The 17,199-nt window shown below is 47.4% G+C and overlaps 1 protein-coding gene across 2 annotated transcripts in view; it reads right to left on the bottom strand.

The window, feature by feature from the left end:
• akap9 (A kinase (PRKA) anchor protein 9) overlaps positions 1-17,199 on the bottom strand; it is a 51,517-nt gene that overhangs the window by 4,900 nt on the left and 29,418 nt on the right. For both annotated transcript variants that reach the window (XM_076012189.1, XM_076012188.1), the window contains 22 exons: positions 14,098-14,192; positions 13,816-13,933; positions 12,581-12,619; positions 11,427-11,659; positions 10,788-10,907; positions 8,699-8,875; positions 8,227-8,331; positions 7,920-8,072; positions 7,372-7,458; positions 5,840-6,883; positions 5,374-5,511; positions 5,223-5,267; positions 5,007-5,147; positions 4,785-4,829; positions 3,594-4,697; positions 3,313-3,370; positions 2,969-3,090; positions 2,083-2,271; positions 1,838-2,005; positions 949-1,262; positions 668-818; positions 94-435 (listed from right to left, as the gene is read on the bottom strand). In XM_076012189.1, coding sequence (XP_075868304.1) covers positions 94-435; positions 668-818; positions 949-1,262; positions 1,838-2,005; positions 2,083-2,271; positions 2,969-3,090; positions 3,313-3,370; positions 3,594-4,697; positions 4,785-4,829; positions 5,007-5,147; positions 5,223-5,267; positions 5,374-5,511; positions 5,840-6,883; positions 7,372-7,458; positions 7,920-8,072; positions 8,227-8,331; positions 8,699-8,875; positions 10,788-10,907; positions 11,427-11,659; positions 12,581-12,619; positions 13,816-13,933; positions 14,098-14,192 — 4,988 coding nt within the window. The remainder of the gene's footprint in view (positions 1-93; positions 436-667; positions 819-948; positions 1,263-1,837; positions 2,006-2,082; positions 2,272-2,968; positions 3,091-3,312; positions 3,371-3,593; positions 4,698-4,784; positions 4,830-5,006; positions 5,148-5,222; positions 5,268-5,373; positions 5,512-5,839; positions 6,884-7,371; positions 7,459-7,919; positions 8,073-8,226; positions 8,332-8,698; positions 8,876-10,787; positions 10,908-11,426; positions 11,660-12,580; positions 12,620-13,815; positions 13,934-14,097; positions 14,193-17,199) is intronic.

The following is a 17,199-nucleotide window of genomic DNA, read 5'->3' on the forward strand; positions in this document are numbered from 1 at the left end:
AAAAAAATGATTTTCCCTTGTTGGTGTTTTACTTGAGGTACTAAGTTTTACAAAAAAAAAAAAAAAAAAAAAATGTTTTAAATGAAACCGCACCTGAGCGTGTTTGTGGTCCAGCTCCCTCTGCAGTCTCTCCAACAGACTCTCCTCTTCCTCCATCCTCTCCTCATCCTCCTCCTGCGCACCGGAGGGACGCCTCTCTGGTGGGAACGCACCCGCCCGCCGCTCCTTCTCCTGCCCCAGGGCGGCGCTCACCTCCAGGGTCTTGGCCTGCTCCGTCTCCAGTTGGACCCGGAGCTCCTGGAGGTGCCGGTGGAGAGCCAGGCGCTCCTGCTCGGCCCGGTCAGAGAGCTGAGACGAGGTCTGCCGCTCCTGCTCCAGGGTCAGGGTGAGCTGGGCCACGCGGCTCCTCTGCTCCTCCAGGCTCAGCTGCAAGTCCTGTTTTTTAGCAGGGGAGGAGCATGCATGTAGTATCAACTGGATTAAAGTAGATGGACAAGTGCAGGCGAAGGAGAAGGATGAGGAGGAGGAGGAGGAGGAAAAGAAGAAGAAGGAGAAGAAGGAGAAGGAGGAGGAAAAGAAGACGAAGAAGACGAAGACGAAGACGACGAAGACGAAGACGAAGAGTCGATGTCTGAGTAGGAAATAGTGAAGTTTAGTAAAAACTGACCTCCAGCTCTTCTCGCTTCCTCTCCTCGTCCCGCCCACTTCGACATCTCTCCTTCTCCACGGCCCACTGGAGGTCCCGGCTTCTTTTCCTCTCCTCTGTCAGCTGGTCATTCAGCTCGTCCATCTCAGCGGCCTTCTGCGACACCTCGACTCTGAGGACGGAGAAAACAGCGGGGCATCGGGTGAGAAGCGCACGGTGCAAAGCATTTAAACAGAAGAAAAACACTCAGCAAAGTTGCAGGTTATAACAAGTCAGACGTTTAAGAAAAATTGTTTCACTACCTGAGAGTGTCCAGCTCTTTGAGGTGTTTGTGTTGAGCCTTCAGCGTGGTCTCCAGCTCCAGTTTGGTCTGGGAGAGCTCCACCTTCAGCTCCTCCGCCAACAGCCTGTCACTCGACCCAGCGGCTGCTGCTGCTGCTGCTGCTGCTGCTGCTGCTGCTCCTGTTCCATCTGCTCCTCCGCCTCCTTCCTTCCGCTCACTCGGCTGAGCCTCGCTCATGTGCAGGAGTTGACTGCGCAGCTGCCGGATCTCCGAGACGAGGCTGGACCTCTCGGCTGTGTGGAGCAGGCCCATCGCCTCCTGGTGCTGGGCGTCCTGCGGCGTTGGGCGAAACACGGCGTTGGTCAGGTCGGGTCGGTCAGGTCAGTGGTCAATTGCATATATTAGTTACAGACTTAGTTATTCAAGGACGTACAGAAAGACGATTACAGGAGGTTCATGAGAAGTTTTTTTTTCCAGACTATGACTTTTTTTAGGTGGAAACAACGATGATGAAACAGAACAGAACCGGGGGGTTTGTGGATCTCTGGCCAGGAACATCTTATTGTCTGGCAGTCCCAAAAAATATGAAAATGGTTAATGGCTCCATTCAATCCACAAAGTCTCCAACAAGCATCTCTTGGTGACGTTTCTGAATGGGTGCAATAAAAAAATTGATGCGTGTTTTTCCAACAGAATTCCCGGCAAGTGTTTGAACCGGTTGAGACCCATTGTAGCTGGCATATTTTCTCCCAGCTCTCCTGTGTTCTCCTTACGTGTATTTCTTTTTCCCCATTTCTTCTTTCTGTGTTCTGTGTTTTCTTGTTTAGATCGTTGCATGGTATTATATAGGATGAGACCATTTTTAAAAAAGCTTCAACAACGAAGACGGCGACTGACGGGACTCTGACCTGCTCGGCCAGACGGCTCTCCAGCTGATTGAGGTGGACGATGGCGTCGTTGGTGTCCAGCAGGTCCAGCTGACTGTAGAGGGCGCTCTTGAGCAGGCTACGCTCCCTCACGAACACCTGCCGCACGGCCTCCAGCAGCTCCGAGCGCCAGTCCTCGCTGGCCGACGTCTGCAGGAAGTGGACGAGTCAAATCAAATTCTGCCTCCAGCAAACTTGGGAAGATCTTTTCCTCCTTTTTCTTTCACCTGTGTTTCCCTTTGAGTTTGCATCTGGACGATGAGGCGTTTGAGGGACTCCACGGTGGCCAGCAGGTCACTCCTCTCTTTGGCCCAGCCTTGGAAGCTGGTCTGGCCGCCCGGCTCGCCTTCAGACAGGGGGAGCTCGGACAGCGAGAGCACCTGCATGCCTTCCTGGTGCACCTCCCGAAGCAACGACTGGACAAGCAAACCATCATCAGTGGGTTTAAAGTCACGTTCACGGGGCGACACAAAGCTTATGCAACAGAGTTCATCAATGTTTTTGTCATGTGCAGATAATAATCATGAAACCAAAAGTAGCTTATAATAATCAAGCAACACTTGTTTCCCCTAAAAGGCTCATTCAAGGCTCCAGGTGAAGTTGTGAAGTTGTGTTTCTTCTAGGGATGCAAATTATTGATTAATTAATTCATTGTTAGTTGATTGACCTTAAAGATGGATTACCAATTAACTGATCAGCGGCAATTTTTCCAGAGAACCTAAATTTCACAGTGAAAAATGTGTGAGGAACACATTATTTAACCCTTAAATAATGTTGAGGGTCCAATGTGACTACTTTTACATTAGAGAACAGTGAAAACACCCTAAACATTTATCCTCTGACTTTGAGTTGACTTCTAATGGCTCACATTCCAACTTTAACAAAAAAAAAAGTTGTTTAAAAGTAACTTGTTCTAGGTTTATTATGACCATCACAGTATCTTCAGGCGAATTGCTCTTTCCTGCCACTACACTGTTATAATAATATTAACTACCCATGTAAAAAATGTTAAACTAATTTGATTTAATCAAATAAATTCTGAATCGACAATTAATCGATAATCGTTATAAGCGATAATGTTAACATCCCTGTTAACATTAATAGTTTCTTCACCTTGATTTTGTCAGGCAGCGCATCGTCAGCCTCTCTCCTGGCCCCCTCTGGGGTCGCCCGTAACTCCTGTTGCAGGCCTGGAATGTCAAGACTCGTCCGCTGGCTGTAGTCTGAGCTGCTGTCTGCAGCAAGAAAAACGAAAGGAAAAAGAAATATTAAAAAGACAAAACAAAACAGGTTGAGTTTGTAGGACATAAAACTTCCAACCAAAATCTTCAACACCACAGACAGTCAGTATCTCAGAGTATTTTTGGATTTGTGCGTCTTGTTGGCTGGCTGGTCGACAATGGAAGGATTAAAATAAAAAAAACGTGTGTTGATGTGTGACAGTGTTTTAGTCTTACCACTTGTGTAGCCGTCTCTGAACTGAGATGCCAAACGGTCTTGTCTTAATGAATGAACCTAGAAGAAAAACAAGATTGGGAAACATTTCTTTCTTCCATTTTCAAGAAAGCATCATGAAACATCATGACGCTCACTCTTTAAAACTTTTTATCCAATGACTAACTCATCAAGTCTTTTTAAAAAGCATATATTTGTTCAAAGGAATTGCTTTATTCTGTCATTATTGTTATTTTGCTCTCTTCTCTGGATGGAGCTGCTATCCTAGTATTTCCTAGTTTACCTCGGAGGAGCGCAGCTTGACGACGACGGCCTTCAGGGCCTTGCACTCATCCTCCAGCGCCTGTGTGTCCCTGCGGAGGCCCTCGCTCTCTGAGATGTGTCGGGCCTCCATGTCCAGGATCTCGGCCGCGTGGAGCTCCCGCATCTGCACGATCTTCTGCTGAAACTCTCCGATCACCTCCTCCACCTCGTCGCCGCTGTGGGACTCGGCCTCCAGGCTGAGAGCGGGCGTCTGCTCGGTCTGCGTGCAGGCGTGCGCCACGGCCACCTCGTGCACGTCGGAGCTGCTGCTGCCGGGCCGCGAGCCGTGAGACCTGCTGGAGGAGGAAGCGACGGCGGAGGCTTTCCTGGAGAGCGACGGCTTGTCTTTGGCGCCGCTTCCTCCCTTGCCGGCCGCTTGTTTGCCTCCTTTTCTTTTGGGCTGGGCTGCTGCGGCAGATGGGGCAGGAGGCTGAGGAGACGTAACGGGAGGCTGAGGAGATGTAGCAGGAGACGGAGAAGGGGACGGAGAGGGAGGGACAGACTCGGCCGGCTTCAGCGAGGCTTTCTGCGCCTCCTGGAGCTCCTCCCTCAGCTTAGAAACGGAGAGCTCGCATGCACAAAGCTCTTCCTTGAGTGTCTCATTTTGCTGCTTGCAGCCATTGAGTTCTTCCCTGCTGGAGTCCACAGTCTGTCTCATGTCCTCGATCTCCTCTTGAACTTTAGATACCATAATCTCACGGGCTCGCCCGTCCTCCTGCAGTTTCTCAGTGCGTTGCACAGATTGACTGACCTCTTGTTTGGCAGCATCCAAACTCTGCCTCACGCTCCGGAGTTCCTCCTGGAGTTCAGATATCGTTCCGTCCCGAACGTGGACGTCGTCCCGGAGTTTTTCCGTACGCTGCAAGCTGTTGTTAAGTTCTTCTTTGGCCGAGTCCCCGACATGCTTCAACTCCAGGAGCTGCTCTTGGAGTTTAGATATCGAACCCTCACTGAAAAGGAGGTCGCTCTGGAGTTTTTCATTCCGCTGCCTGTAGCAGTCAAGCTCTTCTTTGGTGGAAGCCACGTCGTCCCTGGCCTCCTGGAGGAGCCCTGCCACGTCCGCTCGGTCTTCTTCTGCTCTGACCTGAAGTAAAATAAACAGTATTGTCAGCTGAACAGCGACACACAATGCATCATTTAAAATCAACATCACCATTTGCAAAACACTTACTTCAAAAAGTTCTGCCTTGAGGTGAGCGATGGTCATTTCCCTCTCCTTCAAAAGGTGGAAATTGCGTTAGATTATAAAATGCATGTGACCCACAAATAAAGAAGCACTTTAAAATTTTGTGAGACACACTTTTATGATTGCAAATTAGATCATAATGTGAAGTTGCAGCACAGGAAAGAGCTGATGACTGTAATTCATTTGAATATGGAAGCAGCTCCTTACCTGCAGCAGCTCCTGCAGCTTCTCTAAACTCTCCTTGCAGCTGTTGAGCTCTTCTTTGGTTGCAGATGCTTCATTCTGGGCCTCGGTTAGTTTTTCCTTGAGCTGGAACGTGTCGGCTTCCCCTGTGTCTCCTGGCATCACCTGAAGTGACAAAGTTGAAATATTAACCCCACGTGGAGAGGCTCGGCAAAAAGGTGCTTTTCTGTTGGCGCCTACCTTGTGAAGTTGCTCCTGGAGCCTCTCTATTGTAACAGTCTTTTCCTAGAAAGATGCGTAAGTTAGTGTTGGAGAACTTTGTATGCCTTGCATGTCTCAACTAAAATAAAATAAAATAAAAAAAAAAGAATAAGAGAGAGGTGCCACATACTTTGAGCTCTTCCTGGAGTCGGTTGCAGCTGTCCTTGTAGCCGCTCAGCTGCTCTTTTGTGGATGACACCTCGTCTCTGACCTCCTGCAGCTCCAGAAGAAGCTCCGATGCTGCAGGCTGCTCTTCAGCACAGGGGGCCTGATTTTTAAAAAGTTGGAAAAGTCAGCACTGGAGCATTTTTAACAATATTTTTTGGACATTTTTAATGATGATGATGATGATGATGATGATGATGATGTAGAAACACGGGGACGCGTTAGCTGCAAATAAAAATCTGCAATGCTAATTAGCTTTACTTAGCACAGGAACTAAAGGACAGCCAGAGAGACTCTGCCTTTGTGGCCCTGAAGATAAAAAAAAAAAACAAGCAGCACCTTCAAATGGCCAATTATTAAAGATGTGTTTTGGAGAAAGTATTTGTCTGCGTAGAAGGAGTAGAATTATCCCTTGATGTCCAAGCTCTCACCTTGTCAGCTGACGACGTCCTCTGGCCCGTTGTGCTCTTCATCTGATTGAGCAGGTCCATCAGCACGGTGAGCGTCCTCTCGTACTCCAGCACCTCCTCCTCGGAGCTGGACAGCAGGTGCTTCTGGAGCTCCTGGTCCTTCTGCATCCCGCTCAGTCCCACCTCCAGCTCCCGGAGCCTCTGGGTTAGATGGAACACCTTCCCCGTGCTGGGGACGTTCCTGGCCTGGCCGACTTCGCCGAGGTCTATTTTGGGAATGCCGAAATCTCCAAAGTCGTAGGTGTGCGGCTGTGAGCGCGGCTCTGCGGGAGCCTCCTGTTGGTCTGTGGGAGTCTGTGGCTGCTGCTGCTGCTGCTGCTGCTGCTGGAAGGCCTCCAGTGTGGCCTGGCTGACTAGGACTGCGGCGACCTTCTCCCTCAGGTTCTTCTCCAGATTGCAGATCTTCTTCTCCAGACCCTCGGCGTGGCTTTGTGTCTGCTCCACCAGGAGGCGGCAGAGCCTCAACTCGCTGTCCTTTTCCTCCAGCGCGCCCTCTAGCTCTCGGATGCGCTGGTCCAACTCCTCCACTCGAGACGTTGCGCTCTGCTCCAGAGCCTGCACCTGGGCCTGCATGACCACCAGGCCTGCCGTCTTTTGTCGAAGAACATCTTCCAGCTGTGCCTCCGAGCTCTGCTGCCTCGCCGCCTCGACCGAAGCCTCGCCGCTCTCCTTCAAGCTTCGATGCGCCTCAAGCAGCCTGTCGCGTTCCGCTTTGACTGCGTTCAGCTCTTCGGTGAGCACCTCCGCTCCCTGCTGCATCTCCTCGTACTCCTCTTGACTCGGCCCGCACGCGGAGGAGCTCTCCGACTCCAGCCTGTTGTCCTTGTCCTCCTCGGAGGTCTGCTTCTGCTCGATGTTGGCCAGGTCTTGCTGGAGTTTGTCGATGACCGAGTTGAGCTGTTCCAGCTCCTCCTCGTTGTTCTTCCTCAGGCGCTCCTGTTCACTCCGTAGACACTCCACCTGAGACTCCAGGTCTTTGATCAGCTCGTTCCTGAGGTCAATTTCCTGCAGGCAAAAATCGGGGACATTATAGCAACACAAAAGCAGAAGATGTGAATGGTTAGTTCACCCTTTGTGTGAAAAAAAAACCCTCCAAAAACCTCTGAGTCTGTGCTTTTGAAGGTGTTTATTTTTAAATGAATAGTCAGCCAGTCGGGACAAGATGTTTCAAGACTCAGAGCTTTTTGTGAAACACAGAACACAGTCAAATGATCACATCACAACAAGACCATGATTCTGTGAAACTACTTACCAAGACATTACAAGCAAAAAACAATGCAAAAATAAAAAAAAATAAAAAACTGACACAGATGTGAAAAAATTTAAATCAGCAAGAAAATAAAACACACACACACACACACACACACACACACACACACACACACACACACACACACACACACACACACACACACAGTGATTGACTACCACACAGTTATGCATATTCGAAATAGACTTTTTTTCTTCTATTTCGTGTATGCATAATTTGTTACCTTGTTATCAGAGGCTGTTTCCATGTGCTGCAGCCTAGTGATCTGTTCATTAAGTAGAGCTATTTCCCTGTCCTTCGCCTCCATCACCTTCAAAAGTCAAAGATCGTAATGTGATGGCTATTAGTGAACGCGTCACCGAGGAACGTGCACTCAGTCGGCCTCGTGGCGGACAGCATGGCAACAACAAACTGACCCAAGCAGGGGAGAAATGTGCAGGCAGGGGCATCAGGTTTTACACTGCAGAATGAGTCGCTAAAGACAAGCCTCAAATATCTAACACCATTCAATATCCAACTGCCATTTAGCGTCTTAATTATTCTTGTGCACAAACATAAGCGTAACATTGTAACACCTGAGCCGTTGCACCACATTTTCTTCTCCAGGGCAGAACAGAGACACATCTAGGATTCATCTAAGCACAACATAATCTTTGCAATAGCTGAATGTAAAATCGCACAACCCAACCTGGGACTAACACAATCATAGGCAAACTTTGTAGGATACACTCTAAAATAAATTTTTTTGCAAACTTGTTCTCGGCCCAGTACCTGGATGAAACTGTCCCTGGTTTCCAAGAAGTCCTGCTGGCTGATGATCTCCTTCCTCTGGATCTCCAGCTGCATGTGGAGCTGCTGCACCTCCTCGCTCTTGTTCTCCAACTCCTCCCTGAACTGCTCCAGCTGCTCCTCCAGGTTACAGATCTGACGAGGGAGAGCCGGTGAACAGGAAACACACAACAAAAGTACGTGAAACGTACTGCTGGAAATTTCCTATATTTCCTAAATATTCCTATTTCCTATAAGTCTTTATCAGATTTAATCACTCATTTATTCATCAAATAGAGCGGCACACTACCTCTTTCTCCTTCCGCTCCAGAGCCTCTCTCTCCGTCTGGAGCTGCGACTCCAGTGTGGACTGTTTGGTCTCAGTGACGGAGGCATGCTGCTTCTTTTGTTCAACCTGCCCGACACACAAAGGAGACTATTTGTTCACAGGGGGGCCCATTTTTCTTCGTTTGCACTTATTGCAACAATTCTGCCTTTCATCGCACAGTATCGCCTCTTCAGCCCCCTGGGAGTCGATCCTGGCGGCTGCTAGCTGCTACCCTGTGTCCATCACATCCAGCAAACTACCGCTGCTGCTGATGTAGACACACCCACACATTGTTCTCCCTCTCCACAAGCCCCACCCTCCTGCCACTGCTCCTGCAGCTGCCACCTCATGTGCACAGACAGAGAGACACACACTCCCTTGGCCGCGCGTCCACAGCTATGCTTCCGCCACCCTCCGCTATCTCCGTCCGTCCGCCCGCCCTCCCCATCCTAACCTTCTCTAGGGACTCAGCGCTGGCCAGCAGGGCCTGCTCCAGCTCTCGGACGCGGCTCTCCAGCTTGTCAATCTCCTCGTCTCGCTCCTGCAGCTCGCGGCACCGCTGCTCGGTGCTGAGCAGCAGCTCACTGCACCAATCCGCCTTCTCCTTCAGCTGCGAGGTCAGCTGTTCCACCTGGCGGAGGCAGAGAGGGGGAGGAAAGAGAAAGAGAGAGGGAGAGAAAAAGAGGGGAGGAGGGCGTTAATGAGATTCGCTCTTGGGCGATTCTCACCACATCGTAGCGAGCTGGGAGGTCAGCTGATCCACCTGAGAAAGGATGATGCAGGGGAGTGAGAGATGGTGAGAGAGCGCCGGCGCGCGAGAGAGATATTTCCGTCAGGGGGACACAAATCACAGTGGGGAGTGGGATATTAAAAGGGGGGGGGAGTGGGAAGGCTTGGCGCTGGCAAGTAACAGACCCATCTGTGCTTTGGGAAAACATGAAAAGATCAATAGCCTCAAGGAAGGCGGGGCCACACAGGGCTTTCTGTTTGTTGAGGTTTCGTTTTCAAATCGGAGAGCGAAAATTTGTCAAAATATTTGGGATGCCAGAACCTGAAGAGGCTGGCTGATTTTTATATGATGCAGTCCTGACTGTCTTCGCATTCAAATAATATTTCTGATTGCAAAAAGCAAAGTGAGTATATTTATCCAACATTCCAAAGGAGGAAATATTTATTTTCCCTCTTGCTTATTTCGCAATTGTGTTATTTTTAATCTTACACTTGCACTGAAGGGAGAGACAAGAAGGAGGGGCCTGGAAAGAAAGGGACAATTCTCAGTTGCTTCCGGAGACAGCAGACGTCTAGAGCAAAGAGGGAGCAAACAGGAGAGGGAGGGAGGGAGGGAGATGAACAGGCTTTTAATTGCTACAGGACTGGGCAGGAAATTCTACAATGCACTACTGGTCCCTGGGGGGGATTTAGGGGGAGATTTGATTCTACATAGAAGCTAGAAGCAGTACCTTAACGGTCCCTCCGTCCACCTGCAAAAGCCACCAATGACAGAAGGCAGAGGCAACAAGGGGCAGAGGATGGAGAATTTGAGGGGAAAGAGGAGGAAAGCAGCGTGAGAACGTGGCAGGATTCTCTAGAAGTTACGGAAGAGTGAGAGGTCATGTTTGGGAAACTGGCGTGTGAAAACAAAAGCTGGAAGCACGAGAAAAAACAGAACACAGCCGGTATTCACGGTTTTGAGTATGTATAAAGGCAATGTAATCAACAATTATGAACACGCAAGCAGACAAGCAGAAGAAGCAAAAGTCAGATAGGCACAAAACACTGAAATAATCTGGTGGAATATTATACATGGAACATAAAAATTAAAGATCACTGCTTCTGGGCTGCATTTTCACACTGGCTGTATAAAGTGTAAACCAGAGAGTGACAATGACAAAAGCAGCACTTGTCCAAAACAAGGCAGTAGTGATTTATTTTGTTGCCAGGAGGGGGCAGTGCATGAGGATACAAACAAATTGGGGTCCTTCCAAGATAAAAAAGAAAAGAAAAAAAGTCAAGGACAACCAAGTGAACCCTCCAGGCACTTATTTACGATGACATTAATATCTGGCACTGGAGCTGCAAAAGAGAGTGAAAACATCTATCTGTGAGGACCAGGTAGTGCACCACACAGTTTGTATGAACCACCTTCTGCTCAGGGTTATGAAGAAAAGTGAGCAGAAACTCAAAATTCCTCAATTGCGAAAGCAACAAGGAGTGTTTCTGCAGCCACAAACACTCCTTAGAGACGAGGGTGTGATACTTGTTCTGTGAACTATCTCATTGCACAATCTTCTTCTTATAATTACAATCAATAATAAGAAAAACAATTGAATCATTGTAAAATAACCCTCGCTTAGACAACTCTCACAGGAATGACAACACAAACTCAACTCTCACAGCAGTATTTGGTGTCACTTACAAGGCAGCCCATGTAACTCTACCGGCTCTATTGTTGCGCTGCGTGACCTCCACATCCACAAGAGCGACACGTTGAGGGAGAGCGAGAGCTGGGGAAGAAACAAACAAAAACGTTGTTCTCCTGTTACCTCTTGGTTTCTCTGCTCGGAGCCCGTCTGCAGCTTCTGAGGGTTCTTCAGCTGCTGCTCCAGCTTCTGGATCTCCTGCTGGAAGAAATCCCTCTCATGCTCCCGGTCCACAGCTTGTTCCTGAGCGTTGCAGTACAGAGAGATAGAACAATTAAAATAGTGTGGTGGTTGATTTTAGTCTGAAATGGTTAATTTTATAAAGTTATGTATGGATGTGAAATGAAAGCATATGTACTGGCCCCTCTTCAGAAACAGATTTCTGTTCACAATTTCTGGGCAATTCAATGCTCAGGAAACTATCATTATTGTTAAATGAACCTTTTCAAGGTATTTTAAGGTGCTCAACGACATTTGTACAAAACCGTACTGTGCCAGTTTTGTTGATAAGTATCTCAAAAAAGAAAACATTTCCAGAGTACCTAATTCGTATTTGTACGTGTCTGAAAAAAAAAAAAAAAAAGTCATTCGTATTTAAGGTCCAAATCTGTAGGGCTGAAGCATATATATATGTATATATTATTTATATATAAAGAATTAAGAATTGCTGTATTTTTTTATTTTTTTTTAAATTGGCCACGTACAAAAAAACCCAACAGCAACGCAACAACAGCAGATGAGGCCATAGTCTTCGTCACTTACGTCCAAGAACTTCCTGTTCTTCTCCAGCTGCTTCTCCAGGGCCTGCACCTGCTGCTGGAGGTCTCCCCTCTCCAGCCTGTGGGCCTGTTCCAGCTCAATCGCCCGGTTCACCTGCTCCTCCAGCTCCGTCTCCAGGAGCTTCAAATGTTTCAGCAGGTCGGCGTTCTCCTTCTCGGCCTGACGCTGCACCTCCACTTTCTCCTTCATCAGTTTCTCCGTCTCCTCCAGCAGGTCTAGAGGGGGGTCAGCGGGAGGACGGAGGAGGGGTTACGGCGCTGCTCTTGAGCTACGCACTCATGCGAGGTTTGTGACAACAATGGGATGAGGAGAATGGCGAAGAGTCTGAGGTCCGAGCGCTGTGACTGGACTAAAAAACAGTTTTTTTTGGGGTTGTGTGCAACAATTCAAATGTGTCACCAGAGTGTTTTATTTTTCAGCCAACGTCAGACTCTTCTCGCATCTCAGTCAGCTTTACAAACATGACGCCCAGCTACCAAACACCATTCCACCGTCATGGCGATCCCTCTTTTGCGTTTGGTCCGCACCCACACCGGCTCCGCCCAGAATTGAACCCCTCAAGGATTAATGCAAAAGTAACAGGGTGAGAAAGAAGAGTGCAGCCGACAGGACAGACGGGTGGACAGCCCAGGCAGTGCAATATATCCATGCCCGATGAGCGTTAACAGGCAGGGGGGGCAGCAGGAGGAGGAGGTGGAGGAGGACTTCCTGAACAGCCAATCACCTCACTCGCTCAGAGAGTGACACTGAACTCAGCGTTGAAAATCCGGGAAAACAAAGAAGTAAGACCACACCTGATTTGACAGAGCAGCTGATTGACGATTAGGAAACGGCGTCTATGGTTGGTTGAGATCATCTCGGGGTTAAAACATTTTAAAATCTGTCATGCTAGAATGAGTGCTGACATCGAATGACAAATGCCGACAAGCAGAAGGTTAGTGAGTGAGCGGGCCGAGTGCGTTTTGTGAGCTCATAAAGCAAGCAAGCTCCAAGCTGTCGTCTGTGAGTTTTTTTTTACCGAACCGGGAGGAGGTTCGAGAGATTCGCCACCACCCGGCCGACACAGTGAACAACCAGAACGGTTGGTGGGAACACAGAGAGTGGACATGACTGAGCCATGCTCAAAGTGGACACACCTGCTTCAGGTGCTGCAACCATTGCAGCTTCAACTAGGCCTACAGGAGAAGTAAGAGAAGCACAGGGATGTAAAACATGCTGTCTTTTTTTTTGTCATGAACAAGAACAGAAAGGGTGAAGTGTGAGAGTTGCAGCGGGTTTTCTTTTCTTTAGAGTGAAGGTTGTTGGAGAGGATGCTGTGAAAGGAGAAGGGTGGGGAACCCGCTTGTGTCGCACCCTCAGACGCTCAATACTCACCCTCACGCCAGCGAATGAAAAACACACAGGATACCTTTTGTTAAAGTACAGGGGTTACGATGCAAAAGACCTGTCAATCTGTCACCTGCAGCACGAGTGCCAGTTGTTGAACCCCAATATGCACAGTCTATAAGGGGTGGGGAAAAAAATAGATTCTTTAATTAATCGCGATTATGAATTGATTTAAAAAATAGATTTTTTTCAATAAGGCTGGAACCCATCCGCGATATATTACATGCTTTGGAGCCAAGATACGTCGTCCCAACTTGAGATACTTTAAGCGATAAAGTTATTCGCGACTTTTCAACGAGTCCAAAACCGCAGTTGTGGAGTCACTGAAAAAAGTGGGAAGGGTTGCGCTAACGTGTGATGCGTGAACATCAATTTCCACAGATTCCTGTGTCACCGTAACTGCTCACTTCATCAACAATGAATGGCAGCTGATGTCTTACGTTCCAAACAAGAGTATGCTTAATGTTTAATGTTTTCTGCTAACGTTGAGATGTTGTTGATGTGGAAGAACCTTCCAGTTGACAGTTACATTTTTATTATCAAGTAAAGATAATAGAATGTAAATTGGTCTGTTCAATATGGATAATTAGAAAGTACTTTGTTCATTAGTCACACAGTGAGGAGGGATATTTACATGTTTATATATATGAATTGTGATAAATCGCAATTTTCGATTAATTGCAATTAATTGAATCGTAGCCCTCTGAATCGGAATCGAATTGAATCATCAGCTACCTAGCGATTCCCACCCCTACTGTCTATACATACATGGAAAGATAAATCTATAACATAGTGAATTTCCGAAGCTAATTTTCTATACACACAACGTTGATGCGCAGATACATTGGCAGCTTCGGCGTTCAGGCTTCTTTGCTTCCCTTTTGTGATTTCTAAAGGTGAAACCACATTTTGTTTGTTGCTTCCTGCTAAGAGGATGATGACTTGTCGAAGGAGGAGGTTTATTCAACAACACTGGGTTACGTACGGAGCTCCCGGGGACCGGCGTCCTCCCGCATGGCGTCCTGTTGCCGTGACAGCAGCTCCCGCTCCTCCTGCATCTGAAGCCTTTCCTCCTCCAACTCCTGCAGCCGGCTGCTGGTCACCTGAGCCACGAGAAGACACTTGTTTAATGTGAACTAAACACAACGTTACAGCCTTTTTCCTTAAAAGTCCTGAACTGCATCCATCCTCTTTCTTTTTTTCTTTTTTTCTTCCCTAATAATCAACCTCATCATTATTAATCTCTGCAGGTGCAGCGGCAGCTCACCTGCAGGTCCTGCTCGAGGCTCAGGTGGAGTTCCTCCTTCTGACGCAGCTGCTCCTCCAACGCAGCCCGTTCACCCGTGTAGCCATCAATCAGGCCTTCATGAGGGCAAAGCAAAGGGGAGACTCTTTGAATAAACTTTGCAACACAGGGTTTATACATTTCACTTTTCTATGAGTTTTTTTTTGCATTTGTTTACGAACATAATTAAAGTTGAGTTCAGCTTCACTGGTCCTAGCCTGTGGCCAAGCCACTAAGAAATAATAATAATAGTAATAGTAGTAATAATAATAATAATGATAATAATAATAATGAAGAAAAAGACAACTCAGGAGGTACAAAATCCAAGGTCGCCAACAACACAACAAGCTGACAATAAAACACACTCACTCACACACACACACGCGCATGCGCACATGAATAAAGATGAGTAGGCAAACAAAAGTGAGCATATCTGACCCATTTTGCCCGATACAGTGTACTAGACTGAGCTGCAAAACACAATGCAACACTGCATCGTTGCAGCCCTGCTCTGTCACAGGTCAGCAAGCATCAAACACCAGGGTGGTATTCAGTCCACATTTGCAGCCTAGCGAGAGTTCCCCCACACCAACACGCTGCTGGAGGGGATCGCTCGGCACAAGAGCCACTCTTAGGGCAGGAAAAAAAAACCTGAAACATTTTTTCCACTCGTTGTGTCGCTCCACGTGTCACAATGCGGGTGGCATTTATCTTCTACCGTCAGGTGGTGACTGTTATTACTGACAGCAGCAGGAAGCAGGAACCGAGGCAGTGTGTAAAGTTTGCCAAAGGAGGGCTCCTTGTTAGACTCACAGATATTAGACGCACACACAGAGGAAAAAAAACAAACCCAAAGACTCCTACAACTCCAGAGTGGATTTATTTTTCTTTTTTTTAAAAAAAAGTTTTATTTGTTTATTTTTATTTTTTGGTTGAGTGATGTTATCAATGTTATCTGCATTAGCTATTTTGGGGTTAAACAGAAGGCAGAAATGTCACATTTCCATGTCCATAAAGAACATGAGCCTCCATTCAAAACTTGTTTTAAAAGGCCGCACCCAAGGCTATTGTTGTTTTCTCCTAATTTACATCAGTGACACCTGTGCAGGTGATGGCTAGTAGGCAACAAAACACACAACAACAGCAGAGCTGCTCTGTGTCCGGACGATAAAAGTGACAGTAGGAGGAGACATGATTTAGTCTGTCGTAGCCTGATACCATGACTACTGTATTTGCTAATCCATCTAATTGGAGAACTGCATGTATTTACACTGATGATCCAACAATATTGATGATTATCCTGAAACTATGTTAACGCGCTCCGTCTCTGGTATCCAACAGGGCAGCCTTCCCACACGATCCCTCTCACCCTCTACACTGTAAAAGCCATTTAACCATAGCAAATATTTGCTGACCTTCAAGGCGGGAATACAGAAAACAAACTGTCAAATAGGATACGCCAGTAAAAGACAACATGTGGAGAGAGGGCATGATATAAATTTACCGCTGTTTGCCGAGCATAAAGCCAGAGAACTTTTTTCTTCCACAAACATTTTATCTGTTCGTTCCGCTCCGACTGTTGTGGTCCTTGGTGCTTCGGTATCGCTCGGCAGTCACTCAAATTTTTTCATTTTTTTATTTATCCTGACACTGTTTTGCTGTACCACCTGCTGCGAAACCAGGAAAACTTCTTCATTGCGTGTCACTCCGCCCGTCCAGCTCTCTTTGAGCTACTTCTTCGGCCACCGAGAGCAAAAAGGTCTGCAGCTCTTCGTTTGCCCATGGTACAGTTTCCATAAGCATTTCAGTTTTTAATACGTCAAAACGTAAAGATAAATCCACACACGGGCCATTTAAAAATGGCGGTTTAAGACTCCCTCCCACTCGGTTTTCGTCAAAACTCTTACCCAATCAGTGCCCTGCTCTGTGCTACGTCACCCCATGGTCCCTGGTCGGCACACTTGGAACCCCAAGGAAGCAAGGGCCAAATGGTAACGGTTGGAACCGTGTAGCGGCCATTTTCCCCAGTGGCCACTTGAGGTACAGTAGCAATAAAAACCCATAGGCCCTAAATACATAGTATTTTTCCCACAGAACGCAATACAAAACTAAACGCCTTTAAAACGAACTTCACCAGAAAAGAGTTTATTCCCAGCGTGACGTCACAACATCGTACGTGCTGCTTTGTCTCAGCTCGTTCTGACTGGCCGAGTCCTGACATTTCTGCAAGTGACCTTCTCCAGAATCATTCTGATTGGCCAAATAGATCATGTGAGTTACAGAGGCATAATAGTAAGTGACACGACTCCACAGGCTGTATGGGCGCATTAATGTGGAAGTCAAAAACTTTTTGGGCGTATGCGCTGGTGGGCAACTTCAACTTGAATTGAAATGAATGGGCCACCATCTTGGAGTGTGGAGGTGTGGGCCTAAAGTTGGTTCCTGCTGGTGGATTGGGCTGTTTTCGTGAGACGTGAACGTTGTTGGAAACAGTTGCCACTGGAGGACCAGCTGTCAGTGACAAGGAGGGCACGTTGGGTTTACTGCCCTCCGGCTGATAAAGTCACACATGCACTGACTTCCTAGTGAACCCAGGTTGATTTTTTTTTTTAGAAAGCGCTCTCCCACCATTGCCTCTGGATGCAGACATTTACAGTTCCGCCACCAGTCAAACAGGGTTTCACACTTTCAAATTAAAACACAAAATTCACAAGAAGGTTTGAGAAACAGAAATGACCATTTGTCACCACAGACGACCTCAGTCTACTAAACTCTTCCTTTCAAACAGCTGATCCCATCTGTCCTTGTAACACCCTACCCCCAACACACACACACACACACACACACACACACACACACACACACACACACACACACGCACACACGCACACACGCACACACACACACACACGCACACACACGCACACACACACACACACACATTTCATCGCCTTAGAAAATGCATTTTATTTGTTCTTGAAATGACGGATAATCCTCAATCCGAGACGATCTGGACACTCCAATGGACAACCAAACTATGAACCTTTTGAGAGCATTTCAAGGTGGAATTTTCCTGTTTTTTTT

Source organism: Nelusetta ayraudi, unplaced genomic scaffold (assembly GCF_046127955.1).
Source record: "Nelusetta ayraudi isolate G7.1 ecotype Tasmania unplaced genomic scaffold, CSIRO-AGI_Nayr_v1 ptg000135l, whole genome shotgun sequence".
NCBI lineage: Eukaryota > Metazoa > Chordata > Actinopteri > Tetraodontiformes > Monacanthidae > Nelusetta > Nelusetta ayraudi.